At 39.5% G+C, this 27,945-nt stretch overlaps 1 protein-coding gene across 1 annotated transcript in view; it reads left to right on the top strand.

Annotated features, from left to right (window-relative positions):
* Window positions 1-288: 288 nt before the first annotated feature.
* Window positions 289-27,945, top strand: part of LOC127197700 (C-type lectin domain family 2 member H-like) — a 45,644-nt gene continuing 17,987 nt past the window's right edge. The window contains exons 1-3 of the mRNA XM_051155669.1: window positions 289-337; window positions 2,868-3,002; window positions 6,744-6,913. Of these exons, the coding sequence (XP_051011626.1) occupies window positions 289-337; window positions 2,868-3,002; window positions 6,744-6,913 (354 nt within the window). The remainder of the gene's footprint in view (window positions 338-2,867; window positions 3,003-6,743; window positions 6,914-27,945) is intronic.

Genomic DNA, 27,945 nt, shown 5'->3' with positions numbered 1-27,945 from the left:
TAGGCCTAACAGAAGAATCTGTTCAGTGTCTACAGCTAAGCCCGTGTTCTTTACAAAGTGTGGACAACTAATGGCTTTGGGGTGTACTGAAATCTGAAGAAGTTATAAGGCCAGTCACAGTACTGAGAAACTTTAGTCCTCGTATTTATGTCGTCATGATAATCTCCCTTTAGAACTTTTCCATCTAAGAGATTGAAACTAAGTCCAAGAAGTTGTTGGCCTGATCTGGAATCCAGGGTGTTTGTCACAACCAGAATACATCTTTTTTTTTTAAACCTGGCAAGAAATATGAGTGAGGAGATAAAACTGACAAATTCAGGAGACTTTCAACCTCCAGGTGAGTGAGGCGTATATGAAGGCTCGGTGGTCTTTATAAAGATAGGGTCCTGTCATAGGCATTCATTTTTCCTGGTATCCTTTCTTCACCATAATTACTTAAGATATAGCCACACTTTTTGACAACTCATAGTTCATTGTCTCTTATTACTGCATACTATATATGTTTATTCATTAACTCGCTCTTGATGGACATTTGAGTTTTTTTCTGGACTGGCTGTATTGTGAACAAATCAGTTAAAACTAGTGTGTATGTCTTAGTATATGCTAATTTTCTGTGTATATTTCAATTTCTGTTGTAAAAAAACACCTATGAGTAGAATGGACATATGTATATGTATACATGTGTGTGCGTGTGTATGCATGTGTGTGCATATGTGTGCATGTGTGTGCATGTGTGTGTATAAAACACTCCAATGCTTTTTTTTTTTTTCATGAATACTGGATGGGTGTCCTGGTTCTCTCACATCTTTCCCAATGCTCTCATGCATCTTGCAAGGATGGACACACATTCCAAGTGTGTGTTGGTAGATGATTTTTTTTTTCATCGTGCAAACATAAGAATGTAACTACACAAACCTAAGTCACGTAGGGCCATCTTTTATTTTATTTTGTTGCTTTGTTTTGGGACAGGGTTTCCTGTAGCTCAGGCTGAACTCAAACTTTCTATGTAGGTGAAGTTGTCTTTGAACTCCTGATCCTCCTCTGTCTCCACCTTCCAAATACTAGGGTTATTTTCTGTCTAATGCTAGTCATTTAATGAAGCGTCTTCTTGAGCCCAAGAGATATGGAATTTTATGAGTAGCTGCCTGATAGCACAGTATTTTGTTTGTTTGGTTTTTGATAACAATTTATTTTTAAAACTATAGGCAATACACTCTAAAGCAACTATAAAAATAGAGTATATCAGAAAGGTAAGGCAGTAACAACATTTTTAGCATTGTCAGATATCATGCACACAATTGGACGTGCTATACTTTACACTACTGGCTATGCAGTGGACTTGTTTGTACCAGAATCACCATACGTGTGTGAGCCACGAATTGCACTGCATTTTGGTAGTCATCAAATCACTAAACCACAGGAATTTTCTTAAGTCCTTTGTAAGCGTATTGGGCCACCACTGTATACATTTCATGCCTAACCAAAGGCATCAACAACCAATAGCAGGGGGGGTTTAAATTCAGTCATTCTTAATTAAAATCAAGTGATGTGATTTTTTAAATTTGGTTTTAACTAGTGCTTTTTAAATTTTACTTTTATTATTTATGATTATCTGTGTATCTCTGTGTGGAGAGAGAGAGGAGAGAAGAGAGAGAGAGAGAGAGAGAGAGAGAGAGAGAGAGAGAGAGAGAGAGCGCTGGGTGAAGCCAGAAGAGGCCTTGGCTCTGCTAGAGCTGAAATTTCAGGTAGTTTGTGAGCCACTTGATGTAGGTGCTGGGAACCAAACTCGGGTCCTCTGAATGAGGAGCAAGGTCTCTTAACCACTGAGCCATCTCTCCAGCCCCTACTTTGTACTTTTCCAATGACTAGTGAGGATGAATAGCTTACATTACAAGTGATTGCTTAGCCATATATTTTCTTTAGGATATATTTCTTTGGTTCTTCTGCTTAAACTTTCTTTGACATGTGTGTTGTTTATTAAATATTGAGAGCTCATATATACTGAATACAAGTCCTTTGCTAAATGCTGAAAATGCAGCTACTTTCTCAATAGTCTCTCAATTGTCTCTTCTTTCCTAACACTGTCTTTTGAAAGGACCAAGGTTATTAATTGTTAGGAAATCCAGTGTGTAATTTTCAGACAGATCATGTTGTTTAATTCAACTAAAGAAGTAGTCACTAATCCAAGGTCACAAAGAAATTTCTCCCTATCTCACCCTGTCCTTTGAGAAATTCTGCTTTCTGATCCATTGTGTTTTATTGCGTCAGTGGGTGGAGATTTAGATTGAAATTTCATTGTTCTGGTACCACTTATGAAAATGATTATCTTTTGGGGATCTTTATCAAAATCTAATGACCACACAGATGTGCACTTATTTATATACCTTATAGTCTTCTTTACACCAAACCCATGCTGAACTGATAGTTCCAGCTTTAAAGTCCTTAGGACAGGGAGTGCTTGTCCACTGAGAGAATTACTTTTCAAATCTGTTTCATATACTTTAGTTTGCCAATATCTTCCAAAAATACGACAATCAAAGCTGATGGGAATTCTTTGTTGGGAATTATCATAAATCTGTAGACTAATGATGGTCAAATTAACATATTAACTATATAGTGTCTTTTAATGTATGAAAACAGCCTCCATTTGTTCGTGTCCATGTGTCGTCCTCAGCAGTCAGAGATTGCATGCCTTCTGCCAGATTTTTTCACAAATAATTATACCTTATGTTACATTTATGGTATTTTATAATTTAGTTTACATTGATGACTGCTAGAATACAGGAACATTATCAGTTAGTATATATAGCTCTGCACACACTTATAACACACTTACCAGGAGTGAAGACCTGATTAATTTCTTATAGGAAATAATATCTTGTCTACCCATCCCACTGAATCTCAAGAATTTCAAACCAGGAACAAAAGGAGATTTTACATCTTGGAAGTCACCAGTCTCATCTTCCTTTTGGTGATTGTTGGCCTGGCAGCAACATTAGCAGGTGAGTTACCTGTTCTTGGAAAGTCTTTTATCCTCTTGTCTACCGTGCTTACGCCTGGTATTGGGAGTGACTTCAAACCACATTTAATCCTGAACCTTCCCACAGATGCTTCTTGTCTGCATCCTGACAAGCCCATCATAAATTGAAGGTAGCATGTGTACAAAATGCACTTAATATGCTTGTTACCCGGCATGGTGACTGAGCAACACAGTGTAGCATAGAATGTTAGTTACTCACCCATGACTGAGTAGGGGACTAGGGGCTGTGGTCACTGCTGCCATCAAACTCAGCAAGAGAGTATCGTAGCTGTAGAGTGTTAGTCCAAGAAGAGGTCAGAGTTCAAATCCTGTAGCGGTTTCCTATTGAATGAGTATTGCTTTCATGTCATTGTGAAGTTGAAGGATTCTAAATTGAACTATCATAACTTGGGATTCCTCTTCTGTGACATGGTAATAATGGCTGTGCCAAACACTAAGTGACAACTGTGTGAAGTTTCCTTCTGAATCAGTATTACAAGTCTTACCAGGTAATAAGCCAGGGAAAGGTGTGTGACATGTATATGGCTACATTGTCTTCTTCATCTGGAAATATCTGTGTAGAAAATAACAGACTAGAGACCTGGCTGCTCAGTGGGTGAGGATGCTTGTGTCAATCTGGCAGCCTGAGATAATGATGGAAGGAGAGAACCAACGCCACAGAGTTGTCTCATCTTCACACACATACTCTGGCATGTATGCTCATGACGTACTTCATGTGTACATGCACATAGTGCACACCTGTGTGTGTGTGTGTGTATACACACACACAAATAAAAAGCAAAAAAAAAAAAACAACAACAACAACAAAACAAGGCTGGATGGTGATGTAGGTCTGTAATGGTAGTGTCATTCTATAATCCTGACACTTAGGGAATCATGGTAAGAGATGTTCAAGGCCTTCCTTGGCTACAGTGAGCTTGAAGCCAACCTAACACCATGTCTCAAAAATCAAACAAACAAAAAGGACAGCACTAACCATGTTTCATAGCACAGTTCATTGACATATAAAAGGTTCTTATAGCTGGTAGCAGCTGCACTGCTGATGAGCTAGCTCATCCTGACTCACAGGCATACTCTTATGGGAAGGTCAGCATTTCCCCCCAAGTGGTTTCTAGTAGATGGCTATGTCTATCAAAATGAATTCCAAGGCTGGTCATGCTGGCATGTACCAAGGGGAAAGCAGAGGTAGGCAGATCTCTTCAAGTTCCGGAACAGCTTGGTGCCTGGTCTACGCAGCAAGTTCCAGGACAGCCATAGCTACACAGAGGTGATTTCTTATTTCTGTGAAGCTTGTAAGAGTGGAACCACATGTTCAGGTTCTGATCATAAGTCATAAACCATCAGTTTATATGGGCTATAGAGAAATGTCAGGGGAATGTTGCTACCCGAATAGCCATATTTCTGTACAATATTTTTCTTAGATTTATTTTGGTAGTGCTAAGGTTGGAACTTTAAAGACTCATGTATCTGAGGCAAGTGCTCGACCACTGAGCTACATCTCTATCCCTAAATTCCCCGTAGACATGCTGCTTTATAACAAGGATACGATATAAAGTAAGAATCATTAAATGACCTCATGATTATACAAATGCCATTCACTATATTTATATGAATCTAGAGGGTATAGGTCAGTCATCACTACATCATTTTGATGTAGTCAAGAATAAAGTAAGCCCAAGATACAATCTTAAGATTGTATGTACAATCTGTTGTTGAAAAAATGGTGTGTGTGTGTGTGTGTGTGTGTGTGCGTGTGTGTGTGTGTGTGCGTGTGTGTGTGTGTGTGCGCGTGTGTGCGTGTGTGTGTGCGTGCGTGCGTGTGTGCGTGTGTGTGTGCGTGTGTGTGTGCGTGCGTGTGTGCGTGCGTGTGTGCGTGCGTGTGTGTGTGTGTGCGTGTGTGTGTGTGCGTGTGTGTGTGTGTGTGCGTGTGTGTGTGTGTATGTGTGTGTGTGTGTGTGTTTATGGAAAGATGTACACATATGTAGACACACATACACATATTACCTATATAAATTGCCATATGATGTCAATATTCATAAAATGGTCATCAATACTAAAGTAGAAAACAAGGAGGTAAAAAGTATCATTATAACTATGATACATTAAACTTTACACTCTATTAAAGGCAACGACCATAAAAAAGCGTATCAACCTGTTCTACTTGGTTTGTAGGGTGGATATTCCTAGGTAAGGTTATGCTTTAACAAAATGGGTCATTGCAATACAAGGCCATATTTACAGCTAGATGGAGATGGAGATTTAGATTTGTTCATGGGGAGGCCCTAGAATTGTCTACCACTTATCATCACAAACAAAGGCCCACTCATGATATACAGCATTATCTTACAGCATGTGTATGGACTACAAGAGCTTTGGTATGAAGGAAATTATATGACAGAAATGAAGCATCTTCAGGAGGATAAAGCATGCAGCATAATCAGAGATCAAATCCTGCTATTATGTTATTTTTATTTTCTACATTAAAATAACAGTATTATAAACCTAGCAAAAGAAAATGTATTTCTGGCTCAGGTATAGCTCACTTGGTTGTCTTGAGTACTTTAAATTCAACACATTTTCCCCAAGTGCATTTTTTAACTATATTTCTATGAGGCAATATAGCATCAACCTAGTAAACATGTCATTGTCTACCTATAATTTTGAGACAGCTCTTTAGCTGAAGATTAGAAACAGTGTACATATACTCAGGGATTAGCGTTAACCCATCTTCTGGCCTCAGTTCACTCTTGTTCTCTACTTGTCGGTCCTAATGACCTCCTTTTTTATGTCTAGAAAAAGGGTCAATCATTTCAGGTTGTTTGGTTAAATCATTGTCTCTGTTCATAACACACGGCTCCACTCTTCATCTAGCAAGTTCGATGCAGATTTAAAAGTACACTCTAGCATGGAAACCCCAGATGGCCTGTCTGTGAGCCTAACTATCCTGGATCCTTGGGAGTACGCTGAGTCATGTACTGGCTCACCTGCCATAAATGTCTACAGTAGTCTTAGCATCACCTGCTTGTCTTCAGCAGCTCAAGCAGGGTCATTATGTGTGTACTACAAGAAGAAATGAGTGAGCAAAAAAGGAAAGAATGCACTCAAAACCTCACCTCTGAAATAGATCGTCTCCCCTCAACACACATTCTTTTGGTGATGATTTTTAGAAAGACTCCTTCTGGGTCTTTTCCTGAACTTACAGTGTTTTGTTCACTGGTTTAGCACAACAATAAAGGAAAAAATGCCTACAACAGGCTAAACTCCAAGTTCACACTCAGAGCTTTAGTGTTGTTGAACGAATGAGTTTCCATAGGATGACGTTAGGAAGCAGATCTCTGGTAAAATACCAAGTTGGAAAATGGTAATTCAGTAGTTATCAGTATACTAGTTAAAGATAATGTCATGCACACAACTGCAGCTATCTAGGGAGAGCCTCAATGAGCAATATCACCACCAACGTGAGTGACTTTTGTCAATGATTTCCTTTAACCTAAGAAGAAACTACAACAATTTGATGAAAAAAAAAAAAAATAGTAACTAATTCCATGCCCAAAACTTCCAGACTGAAGAACAGAAACTAGTCTCGAAATTTTTATTCATTTTTAAGAGGAAAAAAGTGTTTAAAATTACATTCTGTTGTGCCTTGGAAAAAGAAATTCAGGGCATTTAAATCCTTCGATACTTAACATTAAATTGTTTTTAGTTGAAAAACAGAAAATTCCCACTGATCCCACATCATGCCTGGATGACTGGATTGGCTACCACCGAAAGTGTTTCTATTTTTCTGAAAATACGACAACCTGGGGAGCAAGCCAGAACTTCTGTGCCTCTTACACAGCATCTCTCGCAATATTCAATACCACAAAAGAACTGGTAAGACAATAAAACCAAATAAATAAATGAAGAATGAGAACAGCAAAACTGGGGCCTTGCGAGAGGACACCATGCGGAAAAGAGCTTGCCATATACACGGGAACCCACGTGCAGGCCCCAGAGTCCTAGTTACTTGTCTATTAATGTGATAAAACATCATGACCAAGGAAACCATAGAAGATGGAGCTTATTTAGGCTTATGGTTCCAAGGGGGCAGAAGAGTGTGTCATGGCAGTTGGCTCACAACTTGAACCACAAGTAGGAACCAGAGAGAACAATATTGAAATGGCATGAGTCTGTAATTCTCAAAAGTTGCCTCAAGTTACATACCTCCTCCAATGAAACCTCACCTCCCAAGCTTTCTCAGATACTTCTATCAACTTGGGCTGGAGTATTCAAATGCTTAAGACTATGGGGTATAGCTCATGTAAACCACACCGTGGAAATCCAGGCGTGGTAGGCCCCATATATAATCCCAGTCTCTTTGACAAGATGGGAGTCAGAGACAGGAGAATCCCCAGTGCTGGAGGCCAGCTAGCCTGGCATATGGAGCAGCAAACAAGAAAAACCCTGCCTCTAACAGTAAGGAATGGCACCTAATGTTGTCATTTGACCTCCATACATGAGCCATGGCATGTATCCATCTGCATATGCACATACAGATACAGACGCACACACACATACTCGCTTGTGTCATGTACACACAAGGTTTCTTTGTGCAGCTCTGGGTGTCCTGGAACTCACTCTGTAGAGCAGGCTGGCCTCAAACTCAGAGATCCACCTGCTTTTGCTGCCTGAATGCTGGAATTAAAGGCTTGTGCCACCACCACCTAGCAAAAATTTGATTGTTTGTTTTTAATAAACAGAATTGATAGCAGGAAAGGAGAAAAGATAAACTTCACAAATAAAAAGAATTATAAGCCATGGAGATTTAAAGGCATAAAATTTAGAAATAACTTCACCACAAAATATTTTAAATCTTGTCAGTATTGATAACGGTGTAAAGAACTGCCTAAGCAATGGCTTGTGACTGTCTAGAATGTAAAACAAACAGGGGCAGACTAATCTCATAAAGAGTAGAATATGTAGATTATCCTGTCCAAACCAACTAAGAACCCCAAAAAGTCAACCCAACAATTAAAACAAAAGAAAAGAAAACAAGACAAAGCAAATGAGTCAGAAAAAAAAATCATCATTAATAATAAACTTTAACCTAGCAGCATTTGGAATAAACTGAGTCTGTTTAAATCAGTTAAATAAATTTAATCAGTTAAACTTTTGATTGCACTTAAAAGAGAAAATTCATCAAGCTGATTTTTTTTAAGCAACAAAATGGGAGCTGGAGAGGAAGCTGAGCATTTCAGAGCATGTGTTTTTCTTACCATGACCCGTTTATTGTTTCCAGCCCCATCTCGGGTAGTTCAAAGTGCCTGGGACTCCAGTCCTAAAGGCTCTGATAACCTGTGATATCTCCATATAATGCACAAAAATTGGCATGCATACACATAATAAGTAAATAAATGATCTTGTTTTAAAAGACAATGAAGTGTGGTGGCTGCTTACAGGGCGTAGCTGAGCATGCGCACACACTCATGGGAAAGTAAACTTAGGTGATGGTGAAAGCTATGAAGAGCAATTATCAGCAATTCACAAACCAAACTAGAGCAATCATGTTAGAAAACAAAATATATCAGAATAAACTATACAACTATCTAAAATATGAAACTTGAGTAAACTAGTAACTATTCAAATGTTTCACAACTAGCCAAAATTCTCCCATAATCAAAGGAACCAACTCTATTAACACACCAAGCCCACACAAAACAGATCATCTCCTTCTCATAAAATGTCTTCTAGAAAAGGAAAAGTTGTTGCAGAAAAGCATGTGAGGCAGGTGGAAGCAATGCAATCCCTAAGATCTTGCCCAAACCAATCAGTCTGTAGTTCTATAAGGAGCACACTAAATTAACTGAATGACAATCTGAGATAATGAAGCATTTTATGTATATCCTATAATGCTCCTTACCAAAGGACTTCCTGAAGCGATACACAGACCATTCCCATTATTGGATTGGACTGAGTCGAGAACAAGGGGCAGAGTGGCAATGGGCAGATGGAACCATGTACAGCAGTCGGTAAGTTTCAGTTTACACACCAAACCCTGGGCACAGCCCTTCCCCACGACAGAGAACACCACTTCTCTTGGAAGCCTTCTTTATGGGGAAGTCTAAACAGACACCAAGGGGGAAATAGTCATCATTAACACAGTAATTTAATAATGTTAATATACCAAACACATTGATTTCTAGTCAGTATATATTTTGACTTGGACAGAGATATCAAGAGTGAGTTTTTCTGAATCTATTTTGTAGATAAAACCCCTGAACCCATAGATCTTGTATACAGAATATTCTGTAGCACAAAATATTTGACACCAAATCCCACCCTTCCCACGGTATGCAGGCTATAGGCTTTTCTTACAGTTGAATGAAAATGAGGGTGTGGCTGCCCCAAGGTAAGGTTGAGAAAAGGGGTTTTATTGTATATTTGAGGGAGGGAACAGCCAAAGGCATCTGGAAGAGTCTGGACTGAACATGGCCAGCAGAATATATTGGGCCATGAGAGAGGAGAAAAGAGAAGATGAGAGAGAGAGAGAGAGAGAGAGAGAGAGAGAGAGAGAGAGAGAGAGAGAGAGAAGAGAGAAGAGAAGAGAAGAGGAGAGGAGAGGAGAGGAGAGGAGAGAAGAGGAGAGGAGAGGAGAGGAGAGGAGAGGAGAGGAGAGAAGAGAAGAGAAGAGGAGAGGAGAGAACAAGGAGATCAAGTGCTAGACAGCTAATAGACAAGAGGGCACATAGACAAAATGGCTGCATTATATAGGAATCAGAATCTGGGGAAAGAAAGTGAAGCCCAGCCCTAGGCTGGAGACTAGGATAAGAGGTGTGGTGAGAATCGCTAGGAGGAGCCACAGGTGCTGAGTGAGACTTGTCCAGGGTTTCTCTGGACCTGACAATGGTGTTGTTTTCATTTATAAAAAGTGACATTTTTAGGTCAGAAAAAAATTGAGTTAAGTTTTATTAGTAGCTAATATTTATTGTGTTAAAAGGTAATGAATATTTTCTCTAATGCTTCCAATTAGTGTTTGTTAATTCTGTGGCCTTTTTTTTCCTCTATATTTTGTTCCAGGCTTAAAATCACTGGCAAAGGACTCTACGCCTATCTACACAAAAATGGCATTAGCAGCGCGAGCAGCCATTTGCTTAAAAAGTGGATTTGTAGCAGACCAGATGCCTATACCACAAGAAATTAAGACCTCAGAGATTTAAGTCATTCTACATCAAATGTAGCTTTAATTCTCTCTGGAAAAATTATATTAATATGAGCATGCATGAAATTCATGCTTAGAACCTTTTCATTCCTGTCTCATTTCAGATTTCCCAATCTAGATTTTATAAATCTGTTCAGTTCTTGACATGTGAGATAACACTGTCATACCATATGTCACAGTCACTTGGCCTGGGGACAGCTCAGTGGTAGAGCCTATAACTATTTAATATCTTCAAGGCGCTGAATCCTGCCCCACGGTTAAAAATATACACATTCATTATCGAATGAAAGTTTTCATATTTAACATATTAAATATGAATGAACACGTTCATCATGTTTTAATATATTCAATGAGCATATTAATTCTTTGAATTGAGATTAATCTCATTTATAGTTACTTCCTAAGACCTTTACTATGCCCAGATTTGGAGGGCTTTCTTCTTCTTTTTATGACCAATACTAGCAGTTAGCTATCTTTTACTTTTGCAATATTTGCATTATTATATGAACCCAACCCATGTATGTAGTGTAATTGATACACAGGAACTTCACAGAAAACAAAATCCTGGTAGTGAGGCCACCCTGTGAGAGGACTGACAGACTGAGTAAACAGTCTGAATTAGCACCTCTTTCTAGCTGTGAATGGCCAGGGTAGGCCAGTGTGAATAGTTAGGCTCAGGTGAGGACTTCTAAGGGAGTGGTCTGAACTTTGCTGTTCAAACATCTCCAACATATGAGATTCAATGTCAAATATCAGCCTATTCAGAGGATAGCAGCTTCGTGTTCACTCAAAGTTAACACTGTTTCTACAACACTACAGGACTTTTTTGTGAAGTTGGTAGCATGCATCTACGGGTGCTAAGTGTATACTTATTGGAACCTAAGTTGTGGTGATAGGACACACAAAGAGGAATGAAGCAAGACCTTGGCAACTGTTTCCTCTCCTGCAGACGATCCCGCCCTCCATCTCTATCTCCATCCTCATTTTTACTTTGTTTTTCTCTCTGTCCTTCCAGTATCCCCACTGACATAAATGTTCTTTTGATTATTTAAGTCTCAAAATGAGTAGAGGAAATTACTGTTCACAGTTAAGTAGGCAACAAGTCGGTAAGAAATAAACAAACAAAAAATAAATGAATAAAATGTACTTTCTAGACAAAACCCACTATGCCCATGCAATAAGTTTCAGGATTTTATTCTTTGGATCTTTATACAATCCAATTATATTGCCTCACTACTCCACCATTATCCTATGTCAAAAATAAATGGATAGGCTGCAAATGGTAATGGTGGCATCTTAGAAGTGAACTCATAATTATTTCAGAAAATCAGAGAATAAATTGGTTCAGCTTTGATATTTGGTTACCAAATAATACAAGAAGCACAAAACAAATCTGTCAGATATAAGAAGATGTTAGTGGCAAGCAGAATTAAGTGGCCAATGAAATGATCACAGGGAAAATATTTTCAGATGGATAAATCAAGAAAGGGAATTTAAAGCCGATATGGTAGCCCAGGTCAATACTTCAACAGTCGGGAGGTGAAGGCAGGAGGACCATAGGTTCATAGTCAGCCTGCCCTATATAAAATAACATGGGCAGGGGAGGTTAAACAAGAAAAGAAAAGAAAAATTCTACATTTCTACAAAGAAAATTCTCAACATGTTGGAGACATAAGGACAAGTCATAGAGGTTTTGCTTGACAAAGTTTTCCCAGCATGATCTCTAGACACCCAGAAGAGCTATTGAGGCTTTTCTTGACAAGGTTCCAAAGATCTGAAGAGCTGATCACCACTGTCCTTAAAAATTATGTATGGTCCAGGTATAATTTTGCCTAAAAAAATACCTTGAAATCTACCTTTTCTCCTAAAACTGTCATTCTATTTCTCACTTTGACTATGAACCCTGGTCTAATTCACACAGGAAAACTTTTTCCCACAGAGAATGCTGAAAGAAGGCATTTGGCTAAAGGCCTGAGACAGTGATAAAGGTTTTGGCTCTGACTGTGAGCACCCAAGCAGAAACCGCTTGAAAGAAAGGACCTTGATATAACAGTACCTGGCTAGATACTGTTAGCTATAGAAAAGTTTCTTTAGAATCTGCTTTGAGAGCAATAGAAAGTTGGCTTAGAACATCATGATTTACAGATATTTTATAATAGAGGACCCTTTGGCAGTTATTCTAGGCTTAGATATCACACCTGTTGTTTTGGGACTGGGAGTAAGTCAAGCTTTTTCTTTATTGTGAAACATTTAGCTCAAGCTATGTTGCTATGAAAATCATGTAAACACAATGGCTTTAGCGCAGAGCAATTTATGGTTGAACTTTTCTGAGTATTGTTTAAGAAATAATAATCAGGTCAGGCAGACCATTGCTTGGAAATTGATTGATTTTTGCTGTGTGTTTTATTGTAGGTTATTCAGAAATTTGCATTTCTTTATTAGATTGTTCTCTTGCTTTGTTGATTTTATTAAATGTCCTGCTTATTGTAAAAGATGGAGAAAATCATGATGTAATCTGTAATGAAAATGTGCAAATGGCTCTTTTCTTCCTTTGGATAATAGTTTGTAATTCACAAGATCATTTTGTTAGTGGTTTTGATGATGAGGCAATCATGTCAAGAATTCATATGTATAAGTCGTGGTTTTAACAGCACCTCATGTTTACACTTATTAACAGACTGTAAAATGTTGTGTCCTGTTCATTAATTAATACTAAAATAAAAAGTTAAGAAACAAATTCAGACTTCTGGTCATCTTTAAAATAAAATCACAAATACCCCCACATAGTTATTGAAGGAAGTGGCAGGAAATTTTATCTATAAAAGCTTATTTACATTTATAGAATCTGCAAAGGTGAATCCAAGGGTTATAGAAATTAATGCTGTGAGGATGCTGTTCTCTGGGTTGCAGAAATAGGTTATTTAACTTTGCTGATTTAAAGAATGAAAAGATACGAAAATCAAGTTCTCAACAGCCAGTCAAGTTTTATTGAAAGAAGTGCACACGCGCGCGCACACACACACACACACACATACACACACACACACATTCACAGACATACACACACATACATGCACATCCAGCACATGCACACATGCAGACATACACATGCATGTACACACAATCTCTCTGTAACAAATAATTGATTTTGAACTAATGTATCACAAATCCTCTATGTAGAAAAGATACTGTCTTTAATGTTGTTTTTAAAAAGTTGAATTAAATAATCAGCAAAATGAAATAGGCCTTTGTTTCATACCAAACATAAAAAGACTTATTGGATTTAAATTTGAAACTGTAAAACCACTGAAGAAAACAAAAAATCCTCCATCACATTGACCTGAGTAATAATATTTATTACTTTGTTCACAATGTACAGTTACTGTTTTTGCTTTTGTTGTTACTTTGATGTTGCTTTTTTTTTTCCTGCTTCTTGTTTGTTTTTTTTATTTGTTCACATTCAACTGCCTTGAACATCAGTTCAAGGTTCTTCAACCATATAGTGTAGATCTGCAACAATCACACTCCAAGGACGTTCCAGACTTTCAGCCTCAGCACAGGTCTCCATTATTGGCCCTTCTTGCTGCCACATTTGGGTTTTGAACTAGCAGTTAGTGGCCACCTACCTCATCCCTCTTTCCTGGAGGCGGCTTTTGTGGGAACGTGTAACCCCTAACCATGCAAGGCAGTTTCATAAATTCTGTTATAATTATATGTGTTTTACTGGTTCTTTGTCTCAGAAAAGCCTTGAATAATACAAATGGATAAAGAAGAAGTAACATAATATACAGTATGGTTATTCTTCATTGAAGGAGAAAAGCAAGAGAAGGGAGAGGAAGAGGAGAAAGAAGAGGGATTCTTGCATTTCCAATAATAGGAATGAAACTGGAGGCCTCTGCATTAAGCGAAATAATGCAGGCACAGGACAAAATATGTCATCATTATTGATCACTTGTAATACACCAGATAATGTAAGTGATAAGTAAAATATCAAATTCATAAAAGTAGCAAGTAGAGTAGTGAAGGCCAAGACCTGAGATGTTACATTTGGAGATGTCAAACAATAAAAAATGTCCGTAAGAAAAGAGGGATTTTTTTGAGAGAACTGGCATTTAATATGGTGAATATAATTAATAACAATATACTGCAGTTTTGAATCTCACTAAGAAAGCAGAAAAATGTATATGAGGTTATACGTGGCAACTAGTTCTATTTAGCTATTCCACCACATATATGCATGTATATATTTTAATGTATCATGGTGTGCATGTTAAGTATATGTAAATTTTATTTATTTACTAAATTTAAATAAATAAAGCCAATCATTAGTTGGGAAACCTGTGGTCTAGCACAGAGGAGAGTAAGGCAAGAGAATTATAAGTTTGAAGCTAGCCTGGGCTACATAGCAAGACCCTATCTCAAAAATACTAAACAACCAAACAAATAATGGGAAAAACAAGACCATGTCAGAAAGAAGCCCACAGAATGCTAAGTATGGAGACTTAAGGCCCTTCAGCAGGGCTGTTCGCACGGGTTCATCTTGCTGAACTTGCCAATTGGTCTGTCCATAAATCAACGCTGAGCAGAGTAAGGATCAGTCAGGTGTACCCATCTGTGTTAGCACAAAGTCAAAGACAGCTACCTAGAGTGCTCAGCACTCAGGTCATCAATTTCTTCTTTTCATTTCTACCCAACCAACCAACCAACCATTGGGTGGTTTTGGTTGTCAAAATATCAGAGGCTATGAGAATGCTTAATGTAAACAAAACTTAATGTAGTAAAAATGAAAGGAGGAAAGGGCTACAAGCAATAGGAACAGAAAATAGCACAGTAATGGTTTCAGAGGTAAGGGACCTGGGCCATTTTCTCTTCATAAGGAGACACAGACTTAACCCCACCTATAGGGGACTGTGAACAGAAAGTCAAACTTGATGCTGTGCACCCAGGCCCTTATGTCAGAGAAGGAATCGTTTTTGATGATTACAACTATGTACCAAACACACATTCCAAAAGTCTAAAATTTTAGGATAAGGATTTTTGAACGCTATAAATTTCAGTTGCCTCATTTACTCATGAAAAGTTTCCCCCCACTGTTCCCCCAACAACCAGGTTCATTACATAATTAAGAATATTACTTTGGAAAACTAGGTAAACTAAAAATGAGGGTGTGTGTGTATGTGTGTGTGTGTGTGTGTTTGTGTGTGTGATTTGTGTAATCTAGGCCTCAAAAATACACACTTATATAAAACAGAAAAAAATCGAGCACACTTGAGTTTTTAGACAGATTAATTAGATTTACTGTCATTAGAGTTGGAGAGAGTTTGTTGCTCTTGTAGAGGACCAAGGTCCTGTTCCAAACATTTGTATCAGGTATCTCACCATCTCCTGCAACTACAGTGAATCCAACAACTTTTTCTGGTCCCTTGGAGCCCCTGCACTCATGATCTCTCTCTCTCTCTCTCTCTCTCTCTCTCTCTCTCTCTCTCTCTCTCTCTCTCTCTCTCTCTCATACATATAAAAAAAATTATTTTTAAAAAATTCACAGTTTCTTAGAAGCTCCTCATCATAAGTATACTAATATAATATTTTATGTACAACGTAAAAATTTGAATTTAAAACAGAACTTAGTTTAAGAATAGCCCTTAAAAGTAATTTTAAACAAATGCAACCAAGCTGTTTAATGTATTTAATTCTTTTAATATTAAGTTATTTCGATGCTTAAATGTTTATATCAAATCAGTATTTGAAAGAGTATTGACAATGTGGCTTGAATATTAAAAAGAGCATACTCTTCTGTTATTATTCTCTCATTATAACTTTGCTCCTGTTGGCTTTTCCCACATGGTTCAAACATCCATCTATGATAAATGGTGCACAGTTTTTCCACAACCAGTGTAGGAATTAAGTCTGACTTTGAGGAGTTTTTTTTTGTATTGAATTGTGTGTATGTATGTGCCCATGTGTGCACAGCATCCCACAGAGGCCAAGAGGTGTTAGACCCCTGGAATTGGAGTTATGGGCTGTGGCAAGCAGCAATGTAGGTGCTGTGAACCAAACTCAGGTCCTCTGTAAGAACAACAAGTATTTTTTTTTTTTTTTTCCCCTAAGTTAAGTACACAGTGTTTTGCCTGCATTTGAGCCAGCAGGCCAGAAGAGGGCACCAGATCTCATTATCAACATTATCGATGATTGTGAGCCATCACGCAGTTTCTGTGCATTGCACTCAGGACCTTTGGAAGAAAAGCCAGTGCTCTTAACCTCTCCAGACCACAACAAGTATTCTTAAGGGCTGAGCCATCTTCTCCAGACCACAATGTCTTCTCCAGACCACAATGTTTGAGAATTAAAAACGTTTTATATTTTTCATTCAGTTCATAAATATGGATTTTGAAAAGACTATTAGTATGACTATTATTAGTATGGAGCCCATACTGGCCTCTGATTCTCAGCCCTCCTTACAGTGTATGCTGTTCATCCTGGCTGTGTTTGCACATGGGAATTTTAAATAAATGTTGTTTAATATTTCAGATTCACTCTTAGCAAACCTGAGGGCTTCTGAGGAGGTGTTCCACTGTTCCACATTTCCACAGTGGCTCTGCTCCCACGCTTTGCACAGGTCCTAGTTTAAGTACAAAATAGACAAATAACTTTTTTTCATTTACTAGTCCATGTATACTAAACACTAACCTTAACTTTGAAACAAACAAACAAAGAAACAGGCATGTTAGATTTCAAACCTGGGACAAATAGCTGAAATGCCTATTTAGCATGCTAAAGTAGACCTGAACACCAGGTTCTCCCTGCATCCAGGTTAAGTTTAAGCCTTAACATTTGAATTGAGGATTTAATTGAATTATATTTAGCATCAAAATAGAGTATCACAGTTTTTTTGTATGACTTAGTTTATCCAAATTACTAAAGCTTAACAAAGTGAGAAAAGACAAATAAGTTAGACAAATATTACTGTGAACCTGAGTAGACCTTAGGAATTTATAAACCTTACTGATCAAATATATATTGTTAGTTATTTAAATTTTTTAGAAATTTGATGTTGAAGAGTAAGCAAAGGCATAAGTGTTAGATATAAATTTCTAAGTCAGCTTTTGTTAATATGAGTAGATCTTTATAACCTTAAATTTTTATCATAATAAAAATTACCAATCCAAAATATTACAGGGACTTATTGTTTCCTTAGTGTAAACAGAGGTATAAAAGCTAAGGGCTCAGTAGAACTGAGAAGTTTTATAATTGTTACTTTATACTATATGGTCATTTTAGGATGGTGAAGTCATGTCTTGTACTCTTTAACGTTAGAAATATGGCTGTCGGCCATGTGGCTGCTTATATCTTGATGATGTCATCAACCAAGTTGGCGGAAAGCCACATGGTTGCTACTCAAAGCCATCTATTTCCCTAAACAAGAATTGAATCTAAGTTACATATATAGTATGTGTGTGTATATATATATATATATATCATATATATCTGTTATATATACTTTTAATTATAAGCCTCATTATTTTTAAAGCCAAATTTTGACACATGTTTTATAGAATTTAAATCATACTCAATGAATTTTAAAATTCTGAGTTAGAGTTTATAGCATAGTCTTAAGAGATTTTTTTTTTTTTTTAACAGAGCACAGAGAAAGAATAGAGATAAAAGATTTAAGAGCGGAAAGTTGTAGGGGCATCTTTTGCTTGTGACATGTGCGTTACAATCTGTGAGAATTTGGAAATCAACTGTGCCTATTTTTAGCCGTTGACTTGTACTGAGGCCAAGCTGTAGTAATAGAATTTGAGTCCATGGAGGAAGAAAGAAAGGGTAACAAAACAAAACAAAACAAAACAAAACAAAACACGGAGTGTCAGGAAGGGCTGTTCCTATAAGTTCCAAGAGGGAAGCGAGAGAAGAAGGTGAAGGACTGCAGGCTGGAGCAAGACACAGCTATAGCATACTGGGATTGCAGGCCGGCCATAGCTCCTAGTGGAGGAAGAAAGAAAGCTACGGGAGAGCAAGGGAAAGGGGGCCAGTAAGGGTCTTCAGCAGAGATACCAGGTGAATGTAGAAAGTTGTTCATGTGGTAGGCGACCCAAAAGGGCATAGTAGCAGGCAGGCTCCATCATACAGACAATCACTTATGGAGCTCCAAGTAAGAAGCAAGAAAAAGAGTCCCAGGCTGCCGCACAGGGGACTGCAGCTCCTGAGGGAGGTGAAAGCCAGTAGAGAAGGAGAGAGAGAGAGAGAGAGAGAGGGCAGGAGAAAAGGAAGATGCCCATAGGGGGTCCAGGGGCATAGCAGGCTGCAGAAATCAGAAAGGTGCCCACATAGATGGCATAGCCAGTCAGAGCCCAGAGAGACAACAGCAGCACTTAGAATGCAGGCAGTGGGAAACATCAGCTGCAGAACCATACTCTAGAATTTGAAATCAAATCTCGTGGGTGGCAGAAGCCAGCAGAAACAAATGCTCCACAGCTACCTTAGGAGAGTCAGAGGCACAGCTTTGCTCAGAATGGCTGAGGTCCTTGGAGAGGGGACTCATTTATACCATCCCCAGTTTCAGCACCTTAGGAATGAAAAAACAAAACAAAACAGAAAGAAAAGAAAAGGGGAAAGAACACGGCTGGTGCCAAGTGTTGACACTAGACGAGTGGAAAAAAGGAAAAAGAAAAAAAGAAGGAAAGGGAACACGATTGCTTCTAAGGTATGTTGGAAGACAAAGTTTATTATTATAGATAAGTGGGAGAGCACAGCCAGAGGCAGAAACATCTGGGAGAGTCTACAGTGAGGACGTGAGGACAACCAGAATGAACTAGGCCATATGGGGAGGGGGAAAGAGGACAGGGGAATCAGGTGCAGCAGCCAAGAGGCTCAAAAGAATACACACACACACACACACACACACACACACACACACACACATCCCAAAATAGTTGTATTGCCACTGGAGGAAGGAAAGCCCAGCCCCTGGGCTGGAAAGGTGTAGGATAGGTGGTGGGGTATGCCAGTCAGGAGGACCCTGTAACAGGCAGGGTCTGAGGAGAGCCTGGAGGCCAGGTCTGCTTTTATTAGTTAAACAGGCACCTCACCCATTTGTCCCACCCTTTTTCTTGATAATAAATACATGATAAGGGGCAACAGAATTTTCTTTATGGTGAATTTCTGCTGACAGTGGGATGTCTTTGTTGGGGAGGCACGGAAGCTGGAGTGGTTGGTGGTCAGGTCCCAGAAGAGCAGGCTACTTTATTCAGGCTTTGTGGGACTTTCTGGGGCTAGGAGTTTGCAGGCAACAACTGAAGCAGTCTGTGTGGGTGGACCACCTAGGGCTAGTCACTTTGAAGCTGTCCAGAGTACAGATTTTCAGGGGAACACCTGGAACTCACTGGTTAGTGGAGCAGTCTGCAGTTGGTTTGAAATGTTTGGACAGAAGGTAAAGTCAAAGAGTAAAGGGGAAAACTTTTCTTAGGTGTACATTTGAAACTTTTAAGCTCATGGTCCTGGTAACTGGAGGAGAGGCGTCCCAAGACCAGGGAAGACAGAGATCCCATCCTCAGGAATAGGCAGATGGGGAAACACGCTGTGGTGACAGGAGTACTTATCTGGATTCCATTTTGTTAACATTAAGAAACATATGCTGCCACACAAATATGGTATAAGATTTACTGTAGAAGGGATGAGGGAAGAGAGAAAAGGGGAAAGTGGGGAGGGGGAAGGATGCCTCTTAGGGAGACAGACAGAGAAAGGGAAGCCTAGAAAGTGGCAGGCTAGTCCTTTTATATCTGGTACTCAGCTGGTGATGACATCAGGTTAAGCAACCTAGTGGCAGGCCACCTATGTGCTAACACATTTGACCTGTGAAAGGAGGATGCAAGTTGATTCTCTGAAGCCTACAAGAGTTTTTTAAAGCAAGCTACCAAGAAGAGACTTGATACCCTATGAGCCTATACAGGGGAAGGAGGTCCCCCTCACTCACAGTCACAGGAGAAGGGAGTAAGGGGAAAATGGGAGGGAGGGGGAAGTAGAAGGATAGAAGGAATGGGATAATAAATTAAATGTAATATGAATAAATTAATAAAATATATTTAAAAAGAGGGTTTTTTTTTAAGTTAACAAAAAGAGATAAAAAGTTTTAGATATGTTAGCATTTGTTGATCTGGAGATCCTCTGGTGGGGAAAACTTCCATTTTGGACCACATTTGAAACAAACATTATTAAATATTAAATACTGACAAAGATGGACTTTTGCCAGGACCACTCCTTGAAATTTCCTAGCTAAGTGACACCAAGATACATGATGGGGTGGGGGTGGGGGGGGTAAAGCAGAATCAGAGTAAATAACCAACTTCAGAATTTGGGAGTGGGGCCTCCAAATGTTAATCCTGAGATTTGCAGGAGAAAAACTAATTCCACCATTTGGGGCCAAATTTGAAGCAAGCATTATTAAATATTAAATATTGACCAAGAGATAGACTTTAATCAGGACCACTGGCTGGCATTTCCTGCGTGGGTGGCCCTAAGACACATGTTGTAGGGCTTTTTAAAGACAAACCCATGGGTCACCATACTTCGCCATGAGGCTTTTGTTATATTCCAAGAACTACAACTCTGAGCATCCAGTGAGATTTCTGTCTGAAAAGACTTACCATTTCCTTTGCCTACCCTTGGCCCTGGCAAAGGGCTCCCTATGCTGTATATCTTGGTGACTATGCACATGGCAGATCCCCAAATCACAAGTGCACAATAGCCTCCTGTTCCTCCACATCCCCCTCTAGTCTAACGTCCAATCTATTCCAGTTCACAGGCTCCTTCCCCCCAGGCTGCAGCTGCAGGCTCCCTGTATAACCAGGGAGGCTTTACCTGGTCTGCTCTCTCTGATCCTGAGAGATATCCCTGGCCACTGGTGAACCTCCCAGCTCCTCTCTGTCCCTGAGAGGGAGTCATGGTTTCTTCGGACTTCCCCAAATGACTCTGGCTATTTTCTCTTCCATATTTACAATAAGCCCTTTCCTTTACTGTGCTCATGGAACACATGATTAGGCACTGTCGCTGTACCCTCACTTACAGTTTGTTTCTTTATATCCACATCAGAATTGTGGAAACCAGGCAAATGTGTGCATAGCCACTAGATGCTGACTAAGAAAATTATAGAACATTCTGTAAACACACCCAAAGCTGAACAGCAGTTCCTTATCACCAATTACATGCCAGATGCTTGATTCCACACAATGATGAGCAACTGTGTTGGGTTTGGTAATTTTAGTGCCCATATAGAGATGTCCAGTGGGTATCCATTTAGTAAAGTCCAGTTTACAAATGAGGGTTTGAACATGCTTGTTAAATTCATGGTGTTATGAAGTAGATGAGTTCAATCATCAGTTGTGTATGTTAGAAGATATAGACAAAACTCTGACAAATCTCCATGTTTAAGAGAGCATAAAAGGCTGCAGAGACAGGCAGAGCTAATATTTTAAGATGAAAGGACTGATTAATACCAAGCAAAGTTGTTGAGAGTTCCAAAAATCTAGACAGTTACCTGGGTGTTAGCCACTGGTGGCATGACAAAAACATTTTATTGAAGTAGGTAAATCAGAAACCAGATTTTAAAGGAACTTGGAGGAAGAGGTAGAAAGTGGAAAACACAAGTACTGGGAAATTTTTCAGGAAATTCTTTTTAAAAGAGGCGAGAGAAGCTAAACTGGAACCAGAAGCCACATGTGGCCACGGGAACATTTTCTTGTAGCTCTTGCAGATTTGGTCATGATAGAAAGGAAATACTCAAAGAAGAGATCTCCTTGGAAATTTTTAAAAGCCAGAAATCTAAACTGCAGACTAGGAAATTTTAGTTAGTCAGAGAAGAGATGGATTTATTCACAGTAAGCACAGGAAGAAACAACAAGCAGCCAGCCATGCAGACCGAGTGACAGAACACTGAAGAGTCATCTAAAAGTGTCTCCTTTTCTTCTTAAAGTAAAATGAGAGCTTTTGCAAGAGGTGAGTGGAGGCACTGAGGATTGGAGAAAAGTTTCCTTTTAAGTAACCACTGTCAGGAATAGACGATGAGGTTCTGTGCCAGTGACAGGGTGGCCTAAGAGCTCAGCTGAGATGACTGGGTGTTTCTGTTTGTATGTGGTCCCATGTTCCGCTACTCGTTGGGGTGCCTGGATGCCAGTGAGCCAAGAAGGAACAAACAGAATTTGAAACGCGCGCGCGCGCGCGCGTGTGTGTGCGCGTGTGCACGCGCGCGCGTGTACAGGAATCCAGTTCAGCTGGGATTGTTTGAGGGAGGGGGAAGGGGAGAAATTCTTCTCTGAGGATGAAATGATGAAACAACAGCTCTTAATTTGATATTCAGTGCAACAGCTTATATGCGACTTTATTCCAAGGTGAGCAAGTGTTATATGAGCCGTGGGGAATGGGAAGGGTATTTTAGAGTAAATGAATTTCATTGGCTGTGGCTGGGATACTGGTGGTAATCTATTTGCATCCAGATGCAAGGTTACATGATTGGTTACCAGTGACCACCCTGGGGGTTGCTAGGCAATGTACACAGGTGCACAGAGGCAGACATGGAAACATGGAGGGAGCGGTCCCACCCCTGCCTGCCATCTGAGGGTGAGACTTTACATTTCAAGTTTGAGATTTCTGAGATTTGAACATGCTCCGTCTCCCCAGTTCCATGAGCACTTCTCTTTGTGGAATCACACAGCACACTCTAGAGACAAAGGCAGGAGGATCTTTCTGAACTTGAGGCCAGCCTGGTCTATATGAGTTCCAGGACTACAGGATGAGACCTTGTCTGGAAAAAATATAAATCTCCATAGTAGCATCCTAAGAAGAGATGTACCTATGATCATTCAAACCTTGTTCTCTATAGATGAATCTTGACAAATCCAGTAATTCTGAATATAGCACTTTTCGGAGAAAATACCCTTCCTTGTTATCAAGGCACAGGCACCTTCTTCGACCTGGCCCATGACTTGAAATCTGCAGAGAAAGGGGTCACACATTAGTGAATCCAGGGAGAGCAGGGCTCCACCCCAGATACCCACCCTTTGCCAAGTCTGTGTTTTTCTTCTTCTCAGATGGGCAATGTACATTTCAAAACTGGAGTCAGTTACCTTGGATGTTGTGCACCCACAGATTCAATAAAAGAGACACTGCCTCAACAAGGTAGGAGAAACAACTCCCCAAAGTTGTTCTTTGCATATGGCCACACACACACACACATACACACACACACACACACACGAGTACACATACATGCATTACTATAAGTAAATGCATATCTTGCAAATAAAATGTAAACCAAATTATAAACCTTTTCATCTTCCAGACCCAAATCCCAAATGTCATAACATCAAAACACATTCCCTCATTGCTATGAAAAAATATGTTAACTCTGAAAATAATAATAATAACAATAACTAAAATGTTAGCCTACACTTTGGCATATCGTGAGCATGCTAATGATGGACATACTAACTCCAGACAAGGCTGAGGGCAGAACTAAATGAAGAAACTTCCCCACACCTTTGTTCTACAGTGTTCAGACCAATCTTTTCTGTCTTAGATAAATAAGTGATAACACAATTTCTTGACTGTGGTAGCCAATCTTGGGTGTCAACTTGGCACACCCTGGGAAAAGGGAACCTAATCCAAAGAGCTGTCTTGATAAGAATGGCCCGTGGTCCTGTTCATGGATCATTATCCTGACTGCTAATTGATGTAAGAGGGTCTAGCCCCCTCCCCTGTGGGTAGTGCCATCCCTGAGCAAGTGGTTCTGGGTGTATAAGAAATGTATGTAGCTGAGCAAGGCATAGAGAAGAAGTCAGTAAGTGGCATTACTTGGTAGGGAAGTGTAGGGCAAATGAGCCCTTTCCTCCCCAAGTTGCTTCTGATCATGGTGTTCATCACTGAAGCAGAATGCAAAGTAGGACAAATTGATTATAATTTTCCTTTCCTAACTTCTGCATTATTGAACTAAATGGAGACCTAAGTAGGGCCACACATTATTTTAGGAGTTTATAATTCTCTAAGACAAATTTTATAAACATGTTAAAGGGTATCCAACTCTTCCATCCTATAATCACCTGACCACTTGAAGTTCCCCAGAGCTACCAGTAGGGGGTGGCCTATGACGCTCTTACACCAACATCAAACACTCACAACTGTGGGTGTAATGGTGTGCCATCAAGCCAGGTCCATGATTTCCGTGAGTCTGTAATGTTCAATCCAATCCAAAAGTACACTCCATCATGTATTTTACTCTGGATGAAATCCTGAGAAAAGAGAGCCAGAGGAAATCAGCTAAGTGCCAGCTATGAAGACAGACGACATTCTGACTTCTTTTGTCCAAAAGTAAAAACATTCGGATGCTCATCTTTCCAGCCAGGAAAGTTGTAGGAAATTTTCTGCACATTTAGGAAAAGAACCCCATATGAGGTTTTTCCCACTGTGTGACTCTCGTGTGCACTCTGTTTGATGGCATTGAGGAGGATACAAGTAGCTGTGTATGAAAAGGTACAAAGGAAATCAAAGCAAGAAAGAATGAAATGGCCTAAAGGTGACAGATAAGGCAGACATTAAATGGGTGAAAAGACAGGTGACCTTAAACTAAACATCTGTTCTAACTAAAAACCATCCTCCTGATTACCAAGACTCTAGACATACCGCCAGGAATTGAAAATGTTTTTACATTTTATTTATTTGGTTATACAGTTTTTTTGAAACAGGATCTCGTTGTACAGCCCAGACTAGCCTAAAACTCACCTATCTCAATCCTGTTGCCTCAGTTTCCCAAATGCTGAAATTGCAGGTGAGCACTTCCATATCTGGCTAAATTGGGAATGTTTTGATGGATCCCTTGGAACCCCCATCATCCTCCATGTAGAAGGATGGTACTGGCAATAAATTATCCTAAGAATCTGACTGTGCCACTTAATTGTACAATAACATAGACAACTCATGCCTCTTGGGAAATTATGTAATATCCTCTGTGGCTATGGGAAAAATTCTGTCTCATAAGTTTAATCTTAGATCTAATTGAGATTATGCTTGTACTTTGAATTGCATGGTGCCTACCATGTAGCAAGTATTTAACAATCGGCATTAATTAACAGCAGATTGATTATGTTGTTATGAAGTATACCCACTTCTCCCAGGTTAGAAAAAATAAGTTTCAAGAAATTACCAATTCTGCCTTGTCTTGGATCACCAAAAGTTGTGATTTCTTTTCTGTACAAGATATTTCACTCTCCATCCATGACTTAAAGCTCATGTAAAATTTGTAGCATTTCCCTTGTTTCTGTAACCAGTCATCAGGGCATACTTTTCCTAGAAGAAGAAGGAAAAAAAAAAAAAAAAAAAAAAAAAAAAACCAATATGGGAGAAATAGAAACAAGAAAGAAGTTTGAAGACCAAAAGTAATTGTTGCACTAAGTTTTAAACTTTAAAAGGGAAAAGGGGGGGAGGGGGGGAGCTGCAGAGATGGCTCAGTAGGTGAGAGCACTTTCTGCTCCTGCAGAGGTACCAATTTCAGTACTCAGCATCTGTGGCAGGTGAAACTCCAGTTCCAGGGAAGAGAACCCAGTTCTGCCTGTATATACACTGCACAATATGGTGCCCAGACATGCAGGCAAAAAACTCAAAACATTAAATAAGAGTAAATATTTTTTTAAAAAGAGCAATGACACTGCCTCATTTTCAGGAATCCAGCTCCCTTCCCACTAATGAACGGTCCTTCCAAGAAGCAAGCTCTAACACACTCACAGTTATTATGTATTGAATAACTACTATATACGAAGCCTTTTCCCAAATTCTGAAAGTGTGCATATGTATGAAACATTTTCCTTACAAAAACTTAACACAGGTGTAAACATATTAACTTCATATTCCTCATAACATAAATAAAGACACTAAAGTTAATCTTAATAAAATGCAGAGAAACAAGTTTTGATAGCTGCCTCAAGGTCACACAGCTGATTAATGGTGGGCGGGGTGGAAATTAAAGCAACAGCAGCACATGTATATAGAATGCAGAAGAGAGAAACAGCGGCTTCGAAAGGCACAAAAGGGTAAATTCTACACAAGCAGATCTCTGATTCATGGCCTCTGTCCTTGACCAAACTGTTTGAAAACAGAGGTCAGAGGGTAAAGGGTCTCCTCTACCATTTTAGCAATCAAGATCTGGTAAATTCAGAGCTAAAACGCATCAGAATACAATCACTAAGTATGTGAAATTTTGCATCAACTATTAACAACATAACACGACACATGGTTTTAGATCATTTTAGTTGATTCCTGTGGGAAATCCAAACCTCTGCTATCCAAGTTCATTTTGTATGCTAATACACAATCCATGTCACATTCAGATTCATTGTTCAATTCTGGACTTTGTTTTATTCTAACTTTTTGCCTTCTCAATTAAATCATACTTGGTGGGATAGCTTTTATGTGACCACAGCCATCAATCTGTGTCACTGATCTCTACTCTGAAGTCCTCTATGGCTTTATACATTATTTCCTATCAGTTTTGTTTCATTTTTTATTAATTTATCTATTCACTTTACATCCCAATCATAGCCCTTCCCTCCTCTCTTCCTGGGTCCAATCCTCCCTTCCTTTTCCCCCTCCCCTTCCCTTATTCCTCAGAACAGTGGAGCCTCCCCCCCCCCATCCACCCACTCCAACTCATCAAGCCAAATCAGGACTGAGTGCTTCCTCTCCTCCTGTGGTCTGGTGAGGCAGCCCTGCCACTGGCAGGATTGATCAAAAAGCCGTTAACAGAGTCTTTGTCAGAAACAGTGCCTGCTCCCCTTACTAGGGGACCCACATGAAGCCTGAGCTGCCCATAGGTGACATCTGTGTAAGAGGCCTGGGTCTAGTCTATGCATGGTGCTTGGTTGGTGCTTCAGTCTTCACAAGCCCCTCTGGGCCTGGTTAGTTGGCTTTGTTGGTGGTCTTGTGACTTCCAGGTCCTTCTACCCTTCCCCTTGATTTTCCACAATACTCCCTGCACTTCACTCAGTGTTTGGCTATGAGCCTCATCATCTGTTTCAATCAGCTTCTTGGTGGAGCCTCTTAGAGGACAGCTATGCTAGGCTCATGTCTGCAAACATAGGAGAGTATCATTAATAGTGTCAAAGGTTGGCTCTCTCCCATGGGGTGGGTCTCAGGTTGGGCCAGGCATTGGCAGAGAAAAATATTTTTTCTTCTTAAAATTCGGTAACATGAGCCACTTACCTGTGGAGATTATTCTGCCTTGTTGTTTCTCAGAAGAAATATCTATGCAGCCACTACATCTGGTTTCATTATCACTAAGTATCCCTTCATTATGTGTATCACTTAAGGAATATATGCTCAGATGACTTACTGAGAAGCAAAAGAAAAAGAATTATATTTTTACATATGCAAACCTGCACACCTTTGTTTTAATAAAATTGCTATTGGATACACAAACTGCTTGTTAAGAAATGGTCTAGTAAGCTGGGCGTGGTGGCGCACACCTTTAATCCCAGCACTTGGGAGGCAGAGGCAGGCGGATCGCTGTGAGTTCGAGGCCAGCCTGGTCTACAAACTGAGTCCAGAATGGCCAAGGCTACACAGAAAAACCCTGTCTCGAAAAGCCAAAAAAAAAAAAAAAAAAAAAAATGGTCTGGTTGATGATATCTTCACCTTTTAATTTGGCAAAGGACATGTAAATGTAGAG

Source organism: Acomys russatus, chromosome 13 (genome assembly GCF_903995435.1).
Source record: "Acomys russatus chromosome 13, mAcoRus1.1, whole genome shotgun sequence".
Classification (NCBI taxonomy): Eukaryota; Metazoa; Chordata; class Mammalia; order Rodentia; family Muridae; genus Acomys; species Acomys russatus.
This window is presented reverse-complemented; position numbering and strand designations above follow the sequence as displayed.